Source organism: Symphodus melops, assembly GCF_947650265.1.
Source record: "Symphodus melops genome assembly, chromosome: 1".
NCBI lineage: Eukaryota > Metazoa > Chordata > Actinopteri > Labriformes > Labridae > Symphodus > Symphodus melops.
Genome location: NC_136691.1, coordinates 40,907,593 through 40,925,402, shown reverse-complemented (window position 1 = coordinate 40,925,402; position 17,810 = coordinate 40,907,593). Strand labels below are relative to the sequence as shown.

The following is a 17,810-nucleotide window of genomic DNA, read 5'->3' as shown; positions in this document are numbered from 1 at the left end:
TCCAGCCCCGGCAGATTCTCTGTGTCAGCTGTAACTCATCCCTCTCCCAAGGTGCTAAATCAAAGAGCCCACTGCGGCCGGAAGAGTTAAATAATAACTTCAGCTTTATTGTAAATCTGTCAGAAATTTAACCTGCACGGACGTCGTCTTAGACCTGGTGTGGTACTGCATGGGGTGAATAGGCTGTAGGGAGGGGATCAATATAGGCCCTGATGGAGGTATTGATGGATGACAGGTGAAGAGGGTGTGTGTGTGTGTGTGTGTGTTTATGTATGGATGTGAGTGTGTGTAAGGGGTGGGATTGAATCACCCTGAGGTTAGGTAGAGAGCACGGCTCAGGGTGTTTAATCGACAGGTCTCACCTTGAATCGATTGGCAGGAGTCTCACAGGGCAAAGACGTGATACACACAGCCAACACTTACTCACACACACCAAAACAAACCATAGGGAGTGTGGGAACAAGTGGGGTGGGATGAGGGAGAATGTCTCAATGCCATCAGTGCTGCATGGCTGTATCAAGGCAATGTTTTTACACTTGCAAATGTGAAAAGAAGATTTGATTGAAGAGCACCTTTACTGTTCCCTCTCTTGAACCAGCTAATTTATTCCGTTTAACATACTTTAAAAATAACTAAAATAAATTTACATTATTGTCAAATCTGGGATCAAGAAAATAATTGCTTGGATGTCCTCTTTATTGAAGTGCAATGATTGTTTGTAAAGTTTATTTTTACTTATTTATTTACATGTAAGAAATGGTATTGGTTAAACTGTGGCAAACGATTAGGCAAATAAAGGTATTACATCAAAAAAAGAACAGAAGAAAGTGACCGACAGAGAAGTTGGGCGGCCATGAAAACAATGCACCGTGAAATGTCTTACAGTCCAAGATGTGAGAGGGCTTTATGTTTTTATTAAGCATCACACTATATGTCTTAAAACGTATACAGCTCAGCAATAACATACAGTGAAAAACTCAATCAACTCAATTGTGTTGAAATGTGACAAATTCTTCTGTTGGGTTTGGCCGTAGAACTTGAACATAATGCTCTCAGATCAGGTCAAGGTTCATGAGTGTCGTTGACTGAGCTGGTTTGTAAGAAGAACATATTTGCCAAATCACAGTGTGGGGTAAAGTGGAGTCCCTTAAAGCTGATTTGGAGCCTGTTTTGCTGAGCTCTTAGAGAGTAAAAGCAGCTGTTTGTCAGTCACCTTGGAGCCAAACTATTTAGTCCTAAATCACTCACCAAAACACACTTTATAAATCCGCTTTTTTTATTCTTACATTCAAAGCTTTTATCTTTGCTTTATTTTTGTATCTATTTATTTACTTTTGTAAGTTGGAATTGTCCCTACAATAAGTGCATTTCTCTGTTACATTTTGTCTCTTAAAAACGTTTTACATTGTTTGGTTCTTTTATAGGTTCACAGCACTTTCTTGATTTGTTTTTGTAAAGTGCTGTACAAATAAAGACATTATAAACATAATCATAATTATGTGTACCCATAGTAGAGTGCAGGTTCTTCTTCCTCTTAGGAGACATTTTTTGTTGGAAAAGTAAAAATGAGATGCCGACCACTTTTTGAATGTGCTGTGTAATATTGTGATTTCTATATTTTGAAAATAGTTACGAAATATGTTTGTTTCAAATAGTTGATGACCGGACATTAAAAAAGTATATAATTTAATACATGTTTGAAAACAGAAACCACCAGACAGATTTTCTTGGTCCACTTGCGTACAAGGTTGAATTGGTCGATTCCTAATGTTTCTTCCTAAAAGTGCGAGAGGAGGAAACTGCTCTTTTGTGAGTAGGACAGTGCCTGAGAGGTTCAGAAGAAGAAAGAGTCGGAAAAAGAGAGGATTTGACTTGTGATCCCAGTTGAAAGGAAGTGGGGGACATCTGAACTAGATGTCCGGCGCTCAGGTAGGGAGAAGAATGTTGAAGAGAAACTACCCTCTGTTCTGTATGAGCTGGACCTTTTCCAGGAAGTCTGGGTTTGGGTCTGAGTATGGGACCCTGCAAAATGCTGCTCTCACTTCCAGACTTTTGGAGTACTTCGGTCAGATGTACAAATGTCCCCTGAAGAGAGAACCAAAAACCATGTGTTACTATTATTGTATAGTGTCCTGAGAGTTTGACATTATGTTTTTGGAGATGAACAATAACACAAATCTTGATGAGAAATATTAAGAGAAAGACATTGGCTTCATGATTACTAAACATAACATTCTTCTGAAGATATTTCCTTTTTAGACATGTGGACAGACTCCAGAGAAAATCGAGGCTTTTAAACTTGACAGACAGACAGACAGACAGACAGACAGACAGACAGACAGACAGACAGACAGACAGACAGACAGACAGACAGACAGACAGACAGACAGACAGACAGATAGTACATATTGTTAATTTGTGAAGTAGCACTAAAAACTGTCTCAACAAGTCTCAACAATCCTCACTCAGTCAGTGTAACAAACAAGGGGTGTGGGCCAAGTAGCCTTGTAACATCAACACTGATCCAGATGTTTCCATTCATTCTTAACTACTGTAATAAAGACAAATATGCCCTTTTTACTTTCTAAAAACAAACGACAATTACTGTAAGTTGATCACTTACTCCTTGTTGTTTTTTGGTTACCACACTAACACTAACCTTTCCAGCCTCAGAGAAAGCTCTGCTCTGAGCGTGATGTCCTGTCAGTAGTCGGGGCAAAATGCCAGTATTAGTCTTGTAATGCTCTCCCTCCACCCTGGGTAAAAGATGCAAGGAGGTAAAGACCACGTCTCTGCTTTGATAGCTTCTGCATGGTTCTTTCCTCCGCTCCCACGGTCCTGCTCTCCTGCAATGCTCCCTCTGAGCTGCATGGTCAGATTTGATTGATGATTGGTCATTTCCTCTACTGTCCATCTCTAGTACTTTGGCAAATGCTATATTGTGTAATGCTCCATCTTCCTCATCTTTTTTTGGTGTGTCTTTATGCCTCTCTTCATCCTCTGGTCTCTTACACTCTTGTTCTTGCTCCTCAGAGTCCTCTGGGCTCTCAAGACCATGAAGTGACTTGTGTTTATTATTTCTGGAGTCCTGTCAGTAGGATCACATTATATATTAAACCAGTGCCTTATAGGAAAAGCTAGTTTTGCATTAAAATTACTAATCCCTCTAATACTGCATAACTATCGCAGCAAGGGGTCAACTCACCAGGACTTTTATGGAGGGCTGATTTAAGTTTTTTCTTCTTGCTTTCAGTATAGAGAATGGTCCGCCATTAGTTTGACTCAGGGGCTGCAGCAGTAGGGAGGCAGTTAGCATCAACCAAACAAACAGATATGCCTCTCTCAACATAAATAGAAATCTCCCCTTTTTTTAACAATAAATACACCCCTATATTGCTCAATACATGTACTAAAGTGTGTTTATTAGGTAAAAGGGCTTTGCGAAAGGTTAGAGGACGTGTCATGATTTGACTTTGCTAACCAGACCTCTGCAGTGTTAAGTGCAGTCATCAGTGCTTAGTAAGCCGTTCGTGGATAGGAACCCTCCAAACAGTAGGACTGCTTATTAAGCTGTGTTGTCTAATTTACAACTTCAAACAGAATCAGTGACTTATAGGTGTGTAAGCTTTGAAGGTATTTAAAGGGATTGCTGATGATACTTTGCCAAGAAACAAAAGTTATGTTAGGATTTATGTCTTGAATTTAACTTTGAATAAATAAGATGAGAAATTTGATTGCATTCCACAGTAAAACATTTTGTTATTTGTTCAACATTTCAAATAATTTGCACAACAAAAATGTTGGTGAACAGACAATTGACAATGTGGCATAAATCCATCCCTAACAGTCATTTCAGCATGGTTTTCTGGTTGTGTGTTCAGTATTTATAAAGCCTGAACGTGTTTGTCGGCATGCATGTGTATATTAGAGGTGAGTGGTGAATTGCTCTCGTAAGGTTGCCTTCATCTGCACACAGAATAATTCTAATTGGCTTTATTAGGGGGCTTAAATCTAATACCAGCTCTGTGCTCTGCCTTAGGCTCTGTGGGCGTGTGCGTTTGTGTGTGCGCACAAGTGTGAACCTCTGTTTGATGTTTACGACTCACCAGATCTCTCTTAAAATGTTTTCAAACTTAAGAAGATCAGCTAATGTTACACACAAAACGATCTTCTCTGCTCTGCCTCAGCATGGTAGAGCACATTTTTCCAGCCTTAGAGTCAATAGGCAAATATCGCATTTAGAACTTCAAGTCCAATAACGCAGCTGTCCAGTTTCACCAGATGTAATGATACAGACTTAAGGCAAGAGAAAAACTGCATGAAACTGAACTGCCACATTTGACCCCATTTAAAAACTTGATACCAATTAGAGAGCTCTGGTTGTAAATAATTTAAAAGATCTCACTCACTGAACACACACACAAATAATTTTTACGTGCATCCTTAGATGTATGCAGCGGTGTGCATGTGCTTCTACACAGCTTCACACATTAACCTTTGTGTATGCACACTCCTGTGCACACATGAACACGCAAATGCACACACAGAGACTCTACCATGCTCTGAAAACAGACTTCTTAATGAAGCCTTCCCCAACTGAAAGTAGAGCAGAAATACATACTGGCCCATTTCTGCCTTCAGTTCACTCTTTCCCTCTCTCTCTCTCTCTCTCTCTCTCTCTCTCTCTCTCTTACTTCCTCACCTTCTCCACTTCATTTGTTTTATTCATGTTTCCTTGTCTTTCTCTGTTGTCTCAATGAGCTAAATCACAACCCCTAATTTATGGCTACAGGCAAAGACAATTCTACAAACAAACTGGCTGATGAGAGGGGCTGACTGAAAACATACAAACTGAGTGGTGTGTGTAAATCTTAAGTGTCTGTTACTGTCTTTTTATCTATGGTTATTTACAAAGGAAATGACAACATGTGGAAAAGAAGGGCTGTGGTGCAAACTGAAAAAAGGCTGTGCACTGGATGAGAGGGGAAGTGAGGCAGAGAGAGTGAGAGAGAGGGGAGGGAGGAAGAGTAAATCCAGTGACACTGAGTGGGGAGCACTCAGGTGTGGTGAAGAGGATTATACAAAACCGTGAGTATGAATGACAGTAAACACCTGAATGACAGAGAGACGGGGAGGGGCAGGAGCTCCTGTGTGTGTGTGTGTGTGTGTGTGTGTGTGTGTGTGTGTGTGTGTGTGTGTGTGTGGTGCTATGGGTGACAGTTTGGTGGCCCTGGCAGATATTCTGAGAGGTGAGGGAATATATGCAACACTTAATTTGTGCAAGGCGTTGCTGTTTACTCAAGTGTAACTTGTTATATTGTATCATTCGTTACAGATGTGTTGATTTACAGCATGTACAACAGAAGTGAAAACAATGAATAAAAGAGGATTTGAGAAGCAAACAATGGACGTGTGGGAATGAGGATGTCAACAAGGCAGGCAGGGAGTGTGCAACAGGAAGATATCAATCAGTTTGGGAGCTTTTGAGTTAACAAGTGAGTTACAGATTGAGCTGGATGCCATGCAAGTAATTCAATAAAAGAGATATAAAGAAAGACACAGGAGGAATGTTTATCTTACTTGGTCTGTGTTTTCTTTCTCTGTGTGCTCCATCAGTATAGGATTACTGACAAGGTTTCTGAAGTGAGCTTCAGTTTCTGGATGAGGACATTCTCCATTCCTCTTTGGGCTCCCTGAAAGAGCAAACACACTTTCAATCATCTCAAATCGACACGTTGAACTCCTTTTTTGTCTTCTTTAATCCAACCCTATGCTTATTTCATGACTTCTCATTTGTCATGTCATTCGAAAGAAGAGCGTGTCAATTTTAATTTATTTCTCGATTTGAATGGTTTACTTGGAAAAAACAGCTTTCGATGTGTGCAAGCTATTAACAGTAGAGCCAACATGTTCGCCCCCTGTAGTCTAACACTCAAATGTGTTCTTAACCTTTGGTTTAAGGTTCAATGCAGAAGAGAGCAATGCATGTCGATTCCTAGATCAGCTCTATGTGAAATCCCTAACCTCTAGAGCTATATCACTGTACAGCGCTGACTCTACATGAAGCGTGACCCCGTTTCCCCCACGGCGACCCCCTCCTTCCCTTCACAGCCTTGGAAGATAGAGGAGCACAGGGGAAAGGCATGCCAAGGCAGTAGACACTTTTAAGCAAAGATTAAAGGTTTTTCTTTTTAATCAGTCATTTGGCAGCTATGTTAGCATTTCACCCTGTGCGGCTAAGGATCAATTTTTAATGCTGCTGTGCAGAGAGCAGACAGGGTGATTGGCAAGAGAGAAGCTATTTACAAAGGATCTATTTACAAATTTTCCATAGAAATATGTAGAGGGCATAATTGACATCTCTTAAAGAATTTTAAATAAGCTCACTCTTTTTTTCCACACTGTCACAAGGCACGACCTCTGTGAGCCCCTGATGAATACTGTGTGTGTGTGTGTGTGTGTGTGTGTGTGTGTGTGTGTGTGTGTGTTCACTCACATATAAGAATAATAAAGGAACCTACACCTCTCCCCTGTGTTGCATTGTGTTACATTTCTCCATGTTATGCTGCCAGGGGCTGGGTAACTAGGTCAATCAACCCTGGTGTAAACACATCACAAGAACCCACACAGAACATGCTAATGACAATGACTCGTTTTAACTTTATAATTCTTTATTTCCCCCATTCTTCTATGCCAAAATGAAGCTTTAGATATAAGGCATAATTCCTTCAGGGATTATGGAAAAGGCAGCTTGCTCCCATATATACTGTATGCCCTCTTTAGAAAACAAAAGAAGACAACAACAAACTGCAATGTCAGTTTAAAATTGCGGACAATGCAAAAAGAAATATCATGCGTGTTGTTTAATTACACTGACTTTGTATAAAGAAGGGTATCTTTGAAAATAACAGTGAAAATCTCAATCATCTGAAGTTGTGTTGAAATGCTATGAATCAATGGTGGCAACTTCTTCAGTTGGGTTTGGTCGTATAGGAACTGAATCTAATGCTTTCAGATCAGGTCAAGGTTCATGAGTGTCGTTAACTAAGCGGGTTAGTAAGAGGAACATATTTGCCAAATCACAGTGTGGGGTAAAGTGGAGTCCCTTAAAGCTGATTTGGAGCCTGTTCTGCTGAGCTTAAAGAGTAAAAGCAGCCTCCACAAAGTGTCTCTGAGAAGGACAAGCGTTTAAATGACAATACATCTGTGTCCATGTTGAAGGACCGATCTGTTTTAAAGACAGAATGGACAAAATTGTGGAAGGCAGACGACAGAGACAGCAGACAAATAACATTTTCAGACCCACACAAGTTCATGTTTTGGCAGACCTGACACTGCTGCCCACTCCATACATCAGTCTTCATAACCATCCATGAATCAATCTATATATCCATCCATCCATTACCCAACCGTCCATTCATCCGTTCTTAAACTATCCATTCATTCAAACAGTAAACCGGCCTTCCAGCCGACCAACCCACACACCATTGATCCAATGATTGACCCTGCACAGGGTGGATCAATACTTTCTTGAATGGCACCATTGTAAGCGCTTAGGCATAATGGCCAGGCATTGTTTGTTCAGTTCATTTCCAAGGTAGAAAGGCCATACAGGGCTCTAACCCGAGTCAACTCTGTTTTCTCCTCCGATTATATGATCACAGCAAAGAGGGAAAAAAGGGGAGGACATTGGAAAAAGCCTTTGAGCAGGGAGCATCCTGTACACCAGCAACAAAAGGGAGAGTGGTCTTTGCAATACTGCTTGTAATGACTTGTGGAAATTTCACGTCACAGAAGAAGATGGCTTTGTAGCCGTGGTAGTTTCACAGACATACACTGTTGTTTTTTATATTGAAAGAATTACTGCACATGAGTGCATTAAAGGTAAAACGTACCGGATTAACCTGGAGGAGCAGCAGTATTCAATAGACTTTTGTTCAGCACATCACCCTGTAGCCTTTTGGGTCCTTGTGTGCATACAGAAACCCTGTTGGGTTAAAGCCAGGGCTGGGTCTTGGCATTAAATGACTGGGACCCTGACAAGTCTCAGAGTTCTGTCACTGCGGTTCACAGGTCTCGTTAGCCAAGGTGTCGGCAGGGGGGGAAATGACTCTGTGTGAGTGTGTCTATGTGTGTGTATATGTGTGTGCGTGAGGTGAGCATTAGACAGCACTCCTACCTCCACCTCCTCACCTGACACCAGCAATAAAACTAAACAGGGCAAGGTGGTATGCTTTGTGTGAGGTTGTGTGTGGATGTGCACAGCTGGAGAAAGGGTGCATGTGTGCTGCAGGGTTGTTGCTGCTGTCACCAATTTGCTGGGGCCTCCAGACGGGAGTAGGAGCAAGGTGACAGAGCTGTGGCTTGATAAACACAGAAGCCCTGCTTCGATTTCCCATCCAGTCCACTTTGGAAACACATGGCTCTTCCTGGGCTCTCTCTTGGCCAGAGGGAAAAGGAGGAGGAAGAGGAGGAGAAGGCAGCAGCAGCAGCAGGGGAAAGACGGAAGGTGGAGAGCCACAAGAGAGACACAGTGATGGGTGTGAAGTGTGTCAGGTATATAAACAGATGACACACCTTGTATGCAGCCATTGAATGACAACACAGATAAAGATAATGGTCCCAAGAAAATTCAAGACAGTTTAAGAAAGGACATGGGGTCTCTTTATAACTGTTGCGTATACACAAATGGGGCCTCAAATTGGCATATGCGCTTTCCCACGCAAAGTCTGTGATCTATAAAAACAAACCTGACAGTAGAATGTGCACACCTTTAAGTAAACTCTGACCCATGTGTACATGCATAGAGGCATGGGAAATTGGCGACACACACAACGAAGCGGTGAATTGATTATGTAAGTGAGGGGCGGAGCTTTTGAGGGAGCACAGAGGGGAGCGGGAGAGTGAATATAAAGAACGGAGAGGTTGCTACTTTCAAAATCATGCTAGTTTTCAAAAATTACCAACCCTGCCTTTAAAAGTTGTTGATCATTGATCACACTTTTGATTAATATCCTATAGTGATGGAGCACTCTGACCATGTATAAATCATTGTCCCGTAAATATATAAACATTTCAGATATACTCGTACGTAATGATGAACGGTGGATGTTTTGGCACTGCAGGTTTTTCTTAACTTTGTGACCCTCCTGCTGCAGCAAACTACCGATAAGTGCTTTCTAACCTTCACTTCATTCACAAGTTCCTCCTTTTCTGGGTCAGAAAATGTATTTTCTTCACCAAACTTCCGGTTGTTGGCACAATCCAGTGCTGGAAACCTTTGATCTGACCTCGTTTGTATGCATTTTTTATGCAAGAGCTGATTGCATTGACTGTTTGTGGTTGAATGTGGGCGTGAAGTGGATGGAACATGGGGCTAACCTACGTGTGCACATTTCTTGGTGGGTTGTTATGAATACAGTATCGGGAACTTTGCGCGAAGGTGTGCAAATGAACGGTTTTATAAATCAGAATTATTTTGTGCGCGTGCCATTTCCAGGTTTTTGGAACACGTACCCTTTTTCGTATTGTACGCACTGTTTTATAAATGAGATCCCAGACATTTTAAAAAGAGAGTGATGAGGAATTTGATGACCCCTCAAAACCACCTAAATGCTCAAAAGCTCCTTTAAAAGTGAAAACAGACACACAACCGAGATCTGCTCTTCTTAGTCCCCCTCCCTCAATCCTTCATTTCACCCATTCCCTCCATCTCTTATAGCTCGTTTTTTTCTCTGAAACAACTTGCAGTGTTTTGCCTTTCATCTTCAGAAGTTTAAAGACCAGCTCCAGTTATAGGAGCAGAAGAGTGTCAGTGAGGTAGGTGAGGCACCAAACTCCCCTCTGCCCCCCCAGAGAGTTAAGGAGATCGCATTTTAACCCCCCCCCATACACACACACACACACGCACCGAACTCCACCCTGCCGCTCCTCTCCTCCATGCCTTAATACCAACATAAGAGGACAAGTGTGGGCTCTAAGCACCAGTGATCAAACACGAGCGGCTGCTGGGTGCATTCGGCTCAGGACGGTTGGCCTAATAGGATTGGAAGCCCCCAGGTGAGCCAAAGGACACCTCCAATCAGCATGATTAGCCAAAGGCTGAGCAGCATTTCTAGCTATACCACTGAGTGATGTACAGTGCTAAAAGGATCACATTGAAAGTGGAGAATGTAAGAAAGTCATGAAGTGAAGTGCCACGGTTGTTGGTGCTTGTCAAAGTTTTGATGGAGTTTAAAGTTGCACTTTAAGCGTTACAGATAGTGATAGCTAAGTTCAAATAAGCGCATGATGTGTGGAGCTGTGGAATAATCGTGTCTTTCTGGTTACTAAAACAGCATGTGTTGTAAACCTTTCTGTGCACAGCTTTAATGCAAGACTACCCATGCAAAGGCACATATAATTTGCATGCTCACATAGTAGAAGTCTCATTATTGACATGTTCACTCACAAATACATGCACGGACAAACACGCAGATTACAAGCCCAGACACATACATAAACACATGCACACTCAGACAGGCTTTTATAAACTCATCACATCCAAAAAACAATTACCAGAGACTGAGCTCATCACTGACTAAGCAAAAGTCATCCAGCGTGTAAAACACACAATATAATTAGCACACATCAAGCCGCTGTGTCCTACTGTGCATTAATGATGCTTCCCTCTGAAGTGAATTATGGTTTGATGAGTGAGAAAGTGAGTAGGGAGGGGCTTTGAGGAGGAGCAAGACATCATTTAGAGACGGAAAGGGGAAGCCAGTATGAAGGGGAAATACAAAAACTGAATTTGCCTTCAAAATAATTAACCAGAGAGATAGAACATTGAGAGACAAATCACTGATTACTCACATGTGGTGAGGGCCATCATGTGCCAGGAACCACAGGCTACATCACACACCTGCACAGAATGAATACAGGTTTTATACTTTACAGCACTGCAAAATCAGCAGTGTTAAATAGAGAGTACGGGGTGAGAACCTTTTCCTCGACTTGACCTCTCATGTTGAATGACTGGAAAAGTACTCAGATCAAAGATCATCAAAGATAACAAAATAATACATTTAGGATATTATGTAAAAGATAATGTTCCGAATGATGGTTCTTTGATGATGTTGCCAAATACCTCTTTGGTATTTGTTTTTGTATATTATAATGATGTGAAGCATATTAAACAATGTCGGTTAATAAGATAAGATATCAGTTAAACAAGAAAAAGATTTCATTGAAGGGGGTAGGGATGTCTTAAAGATCTCTGTTTATTATTTGGATTTTTAGCACATGCAGAGGATGAAGTGAGAAGTCTACAGCAAGTTTATTGCGTAAGTGTATGACACTTTCTATTTGATTTCTAGCACTTCTTGCTGAACACAGATTTCTGAATTTTGTGACTCAGTGTGAAACCCTTATGAATGTATGCTTATCCTGCTTAAAGTAATTTTCTGCTTTCATCTACCTGAGATTTGAAAGAAAACACAAAAAAAATAAAAAAATAATTAAAATATATATCCAGTCTCTCATGCACACCTTTCTGCCTGCCAGTGGAACAGGCTGGGGGGTCCAGATCCTTTTGAGGCCTGTATGATCACTGACCCGGGACAAGCAGTGGATCTGACCCCAGACAAGCAGCTCTCCTGCTGCTGGAGATATAAACAAAGAGTAAAAATGTTCAGACAGATACACCAGACTTACACACAATGTCACCTTGCAGCATGTTTTATGTCAGAACTAATATCTTCAGTATGAACAGCAAATGAGCCTCATGAGGGTGTGTTGATATACACTTCAAATGATTCTGACCTTGTATTGCCAAATTGTGATCGTATATCCCGATTATATTAACATTGGATGGTTAAAGGAACATGCACATTTGGCTGTCATGCTGAGAAAACACAAATAATAGCTTAAAGTGCCCGGTGTACCACAGATGAGCCTTACAACTCTGTTTCCTACACATTCAAAAACATACACTGACACCTAATTAAAAAATGACGGTTATGTCCTGTCAATTTGGTGCAGTTTAGATGACAATAACTCCATCCTTATCACGCCCAAACAAACAGGAACACACACTCAACCTGTAAATATGACGAGCCAAGCACAATCTCAGTGGGACTCAAAGACACACAGATAGATAGACGCACACACACACACGCACACGCACACACACACACACACCTACACACACACACACACACACACACACACAGACACACACACACACACACACTGTATATGCTCACATGCAGTGAACACTCAAGCATCCACTCACTCATGTTACCTCAGTGAGCCTGTTTAAACCTGCCACTAATAAATTTATATTTACTGCCTGCATTGAGGACTTTTAAATTATGGTGTACAATAAACCTGGCACACACATCTCAAATGCTCTTTGAGGGGATGTTAAAGCAATATAGTAAGCAATTTTCCAAAGTGGATTACAAATTTCACATCCAGGTTTTATTGCACATTACGATAACTTAACCACATCTAAATGTTCTGCATAAATGGGAAATATGTGCTGCTTAATATGCTATTTTTCATTTTTTAAGAAGCGCTTTGCAAACCTTGCCAAGTGAGGGAGCATGCTGGTTTGAGTGGTGGGGGAGTCAATAATCTTTATGAGGTGGATTTTAATTACAAGGAGATAACTGAGTATCCTCCTCACGGCGAGCCTCCATCAATCTCTATTCTGCATCAAGCTGTACGTAGCATTGGCACACACACACACACACACACACACACACACACACACAAACATGCCTACACACACATACACACACATGCACACACAAACAGACACAGATACCCTTTCAGACATGATCGATCAATCAGTCAGTAATGTATTATTTTCATTTTCGACAAAGAAAACCTTATAGAGGCAGGCATTGTATGATGTTGTTTAACCACACACGCAAACATGTACTTACACTTTTAACACACACAAGAAACACGCATGCACAGAGGCGCTGGCAGGGTAATCCAGCTAAAAAAGGTTAAGGCTGATGTTTTCCCAAAGAACGACGGTCTGTAAAAGGTCGGATCAATCATGAGCTAAGCATGCCTCCTAAGCAATCCATAAAGAGCTTGTTTTAAATAATAACGTTTTATAGATCACCTAAAGACATAACTGTACCACCAGCAGGAAGGGCCCCACTCTCCAAATAGTCTTCAACGCGCTAAGAATTCAAATGGGAGCAAACTTAATATGTTCACTGCAGTTCATTTAATGAACCAGTGGCATTTCCAGCGAGACCGCGTACACAGAGCCAGCAGACGTCTCAGTTCAACAATAGGCAATTCTTTTAACAGAGGATTGCAGTGTGGCAGTAGGCTGTAAATGTGCAGCACAATGCCTTTTCTCTTTAAGTGGCTGATGTTACATTTGTAGTGTAACCACTTTAATTCCAGCTGTCTGGCAGAAGGCAAGCAGCAATTGAAGGCAAAGTAGTTGCCTGACACTGTGTAATGGTGTAAATATATAAGAACTAGTGTCGTGGCAGTTCAATGACTTTCAATGGAGCAGAGGGGGATGAATTAGATTGCTGAAAATCATACAAGTTAGAGAATAAAAAGACAGACGGAATAAAAAGGGACGATTTGAGACTACCTGTTATTTAATTTAGTCAGCAAAGAATGATTCAAGTTTGGCTTTTTAGGAATTACGGTAAAGACAGACCAGGCCCTCTGCTGTAAAGAGATTGTGAACCTCCTTATCTCCATCTTATTAATAACAAAGTAGCCACAGGGAAAGTCTGTGATCTTAGCAGGGTGGTTTAGGGGATAGCTGGTTGAACAACAAATCAATTCATTATTTACATCATCTATCACATAACACTACTGGGTGCAGTATTACACAATTCTGCTAGGTTTAGGAGATATTGAGAGCTAATGAGGTTGAATTTGTGCTCCGAGTTATGTCATTTGAGGACACTGAATCCTTGTAGTGTTAATTAAAACTCAATGAAATGATGTAGATGAAAAATTTGCATGGCTGAAAGCCAGAGCTAGGGATACTGCTGGGAGAATATGGTTTTCAAGTTAATAAATTGTTATTATATTATGCAGAGTGGATACGACTTTTTAGTGTTTTGAAAAAAATAGATACATAAGGATATCTGCAGTCATGATGAGCTGTTTGGAGGTTTGAGTTGAGCTGTTTTCATTAATGTTGTTAACATATTTGGGGTAAAGAATACAAAAGGTATAAATTGGACTGACTCTCCAGGTGTTACCAAAAGAGGTGATTGATGGTTAGCTCACCTGTGATTGCTGCACTGTAGCTGTCCCCTGCTTGTATCTGTGCCACCTCAGTGAGCTGAGAATAACTGAGAAGACAGGGAGTTGAGATATGAATTTGGTCCTCTCCAAGTCCAAGCTGTCCCTGCAAGCAAAATGATGATACAACGTCAGTCACAGGATTAAATAAAAGTTTAATCCCAATGACTTCATCGCTCATAGACAGAAAAGTTAAATAAAGACACATGCCTAAGTGGTATTTCAATTTTGGGGAGAATGTCCCCGTTTTGTGTGCCACTTGCAAGTGATCCAGATCTAGACTATCTCTATCTTTTAGCTCATTCACAGTGCCCTGGCGCTCCTGAATGTAAATGTGGTTGTTAGTCTTGTCAAAGAGGATAGATGTATATCACCTCCGCAGTGTCATAATTTAAGTGCATCACTGTAAAGCTCTGTTATAATATCGGCTGTGTAAGGTTACATTTGACAACTGCAACTTGCAATTCATCTTAGCTCAAGAGGATGTCACTGAGGAGGAAATATTGTTTAAAAAGGCTCACTGCATATTTCTCTCTGCAGTGTTTCATGTTTCATTGGGCATCGTATGCAACTACCTGTGTCAACGCAATCGCTCACTGATAAGAGTGTGAAAACTATTCAAGGACAAAAGTGTAAAAACTATTGTTATAAATACAATGCCTTGTCCTCAATGTACATCCCTTCCTCTTTCTCTGTCTAGCTGGCACATTGCTGTCAGTCACTGTGACTTGTCTCAGCTGCCCTGCTCTCTCTTTCCTGCTAAGATAAAGGCTTTCTGCACTGTGCTCATGTGCACTTCGGCATGCCCTGACATATGTCTCAGAGCGAGCACAATATGTGTGAGTTTACATTTGAGAGTGTGAGTGTGTCATGCAGTAATGTGGGTCTTTAATTGCTTATTCGTATGTGCGCTACTGTGAGGATTTGTAGATGCGTGGCAGCATATGTTCATGCTGTGAGGGTGTGTGTCTGTGTATTTATAGGTGTTAGTGTATGTGCTTCCATCACAGCTTTAATGTGTGCGTGTGTAAGTTTACTTGCATTTAGGTACAGTTAGTGAGCAGATGTGTCCATACCTGATTGTGTGCACGTGTCAGTGTGTCTGCATGTGTTAATCCTTGTGTTTGTGTATTTGTGTGTGCGTGTCTGAGTGAATGAGCACTGTCAGGTGGTGCTCCATGCTGTGCCAGCTGCATCTGGAGCCATCTGTGTTGGGGCTCAGTGGGAGGGGAGCGGATGACTTTAATGTACTTGAACCCCAGACAGACCTTTCCCAGACAGTTGTCAGTATGAAAGCAAGACAACTGGGTCCAGTGAAGCTGAACCGGCTGATCTGGGTGGTGAGCAGGAGACAGACGCTTTGGTTACACAGTAACCCCTGGTCAGACTCACTGGGGAGCCTCTGGCAGTCAGATATACACAGACACTGGAAGCCGTTTGTTGCAATAATACAACATTGGTGTTTTATATCAAAGGACACCCTCACCTTTTACTTGCTGTCAGGGTTGTGCTGCCTATTTTCTGAAAAAGTTAACTTTCTATCTCAACAACCGTGAGTCCTTGGAGCCGAAGTCCAAAAAAACAAATAAAGGTGCGAATATATTCGGCAAAATTTACTTACTCTAATTTTATCCTTCGTCAAACTTTTGTATTTTGTCTATGAAGAAGGACATACGAACTTGTCTCCTTCCTATTACATAAATCTTTTAAAATCTGTATCTGTAGCTTTGAATTAATGTCGTTAAAATGTGACGCATAGTAGATAACTAGTTGCCTCTGTTAGAAGTCAAACATTCATGCCTGTGTTGAAAATGTGCATCAATTAGGGCTACACATTTAGGAATGTGTTGCAGATGTGAGGTTTATGTAATAAAAAGGAAGCAACTACTTGCTTGATTTTATTTGGATATTTCAACTTCAGTGACGTTGACTCATTTTCAGGTTCTTAAGAAATCTATAAAACACATTTCAAACCTTTACAGTGTTTACGATTACAAATGTTTTTCTTTTATATAAAATAAGTCGTGACTACGTTAGGACTTGTAGACTTCGGTTCATCTCCCTCTGTTACTTTTTTTCTGAATTACAATAAAAACATCAAGGTATACATTTAAAATGGAAACTGCAGTCAACACTTCACCCACCAAACTAAGAAGGGCAACCCACAATGCTCTACCACAAAGAGATCACAGAAGCCTAGTAATGATCTTTCAGCAACAATATGATTAGTGAAGCAAAAAAAATCAATTAATGCAGCAGTAGAATCAATAGGTGTCTCTCAGCATATATGTCCTGCAGTTAATTAATAAACAAAAAGGACATTAAGCAGCGAAGCATCAGACTGTGGCAACGACTGTCATCAGTCACATTGGGTGTACTGATGGCATCAGCAGGAAGGGAAAGCAGAAATGTGGACAGATATAAATGTGAGCATGAAGAAATACCAAACACACCCACAGGCACAGATGCTAACACTAAATGTGCACACACATTTGAGAGCATGAGCAGACTCTGCTATATACATTAGCACAAAGACAAACGTGTTTTTCTTCCTTGTCATATTCTGTCACACTGATGAGGGACCTTGACATCAATGTTATCAATAGCTTTCACTTTACTCTACTGCAGCTGCTCAGACCATATTAGCATCCATTTGGAGCCAGCCCAAGGTTCGATGAGGCCTGAACTGTGCTGGAACCAGGCCCGGGGTTTCCACCACCAACAGGCCCAGCTCACTTAAAATGTACCATGCCCAATGAGTTGCCCTCATTATTACAGTACAGACAGGATTGCAATCGACAGACCAGACAGCTATGTCTATCTCAAGCCATACAGTAGAAAAACACAAATAATGCAGACAGAGCAGCAAAGTGTTGATTTTAAAAATGTATTCTGATGATCTGAGAGTGTGTGAAAAATGTTGCATGTCAGATATGCATGCTTACTTTTGTTTCATCATTGTCATTATTTATCTATTATTTGTAGTTTTGTAGTTCAGGCTCATGTTATCCTCACTGCGAAAAGATAAATAACAGCAGACCTCACTTTTAGTCCCATCCACACTCTTCTCTTTTATTCAATGTTTTCCCTGTTTGCCAGATTGCCTCTCCCTGAATGTTTTGTTTGTAAGTATCTTATTTGAACTACAGGAATAATGTAATTTGTAGCTCATCTCCAGCCATCAGCTGCTCTGTACCAGAGACAGTTTTGTCTGCCCCCGCTTTGAAGACTGTTAGGATCTTGCACAAGAACACAATAATATGTTATTTTAACTGACGTCATTATTTCGATTGAGCTCTCTGACCAGTTGAACTCCCTGACTGAACTTTAGCAGACGGTTGACCCTGTTATCACACAAACTGACTTAGGAATCGAGACACGAATCTAGACTACAGATGTGTTTGTCGATATTGGCATCGCTAGCTTAGCAGTTAATTCAATAAGAAATAATGTGATATTACAGCACTAACTTCTCTTTGTTATAAGGTATGCTGGAAACACATTTGTATTCTGATACACTTCTTTTAGTT

The 17,810-nt window shown here is 40.9% G+C and overlaps 1 protein-coding gene across 5 annotated transcripts in view; it reads right to left on the bottom strand.

The window, feature by feature from the left end:
* Positions 1-652: 652 nt before the first annotated feature.
* Positions 653-17,810, bottom strand: part of LOC306826192 (uncharacterized protein) — a 310,981-nt gene continuing 293,823 nt past the window's right edge. For 4 of the 5 annotated variants that reach the window (XM_079347364.1, XM_079347363.1, XM_079347362.1 and 1 more), the window contains 7 exons: positions 14,266-14,386; positions 11,530-11,642; positions 10,855-10,903; positions 5,581-5,693; positions 3,206-3,295; positions 2,660-3,088; positions 653-2,085 (listed from right to left, as the gene is read on the bottom strand). In XM_079347364.1, the coding sequence (XP_079203490.1) occupies positions 1,765-2,085; positions 2,660-3,088; positions 3,206-3,295; positions 5,581-5,693; positions 10,855-10,903; positions 11,530-11,642; positions 14,266-14,386 (1,236 nt within the window). In that variant the 3' untranslated portion in view covers positions 653-1,764. The remainder of the gene's footprint in view (positions 2,086-2,659; positions 3,089-3,205; positions 3,296-5,580; positions 5,694-10,854; positions 10,904-11,529; positions 11,643-14,265; positions 14,387-17,810) is intronic. The other variant, XM_079347365.1, reaches the window with a different exon arrangement.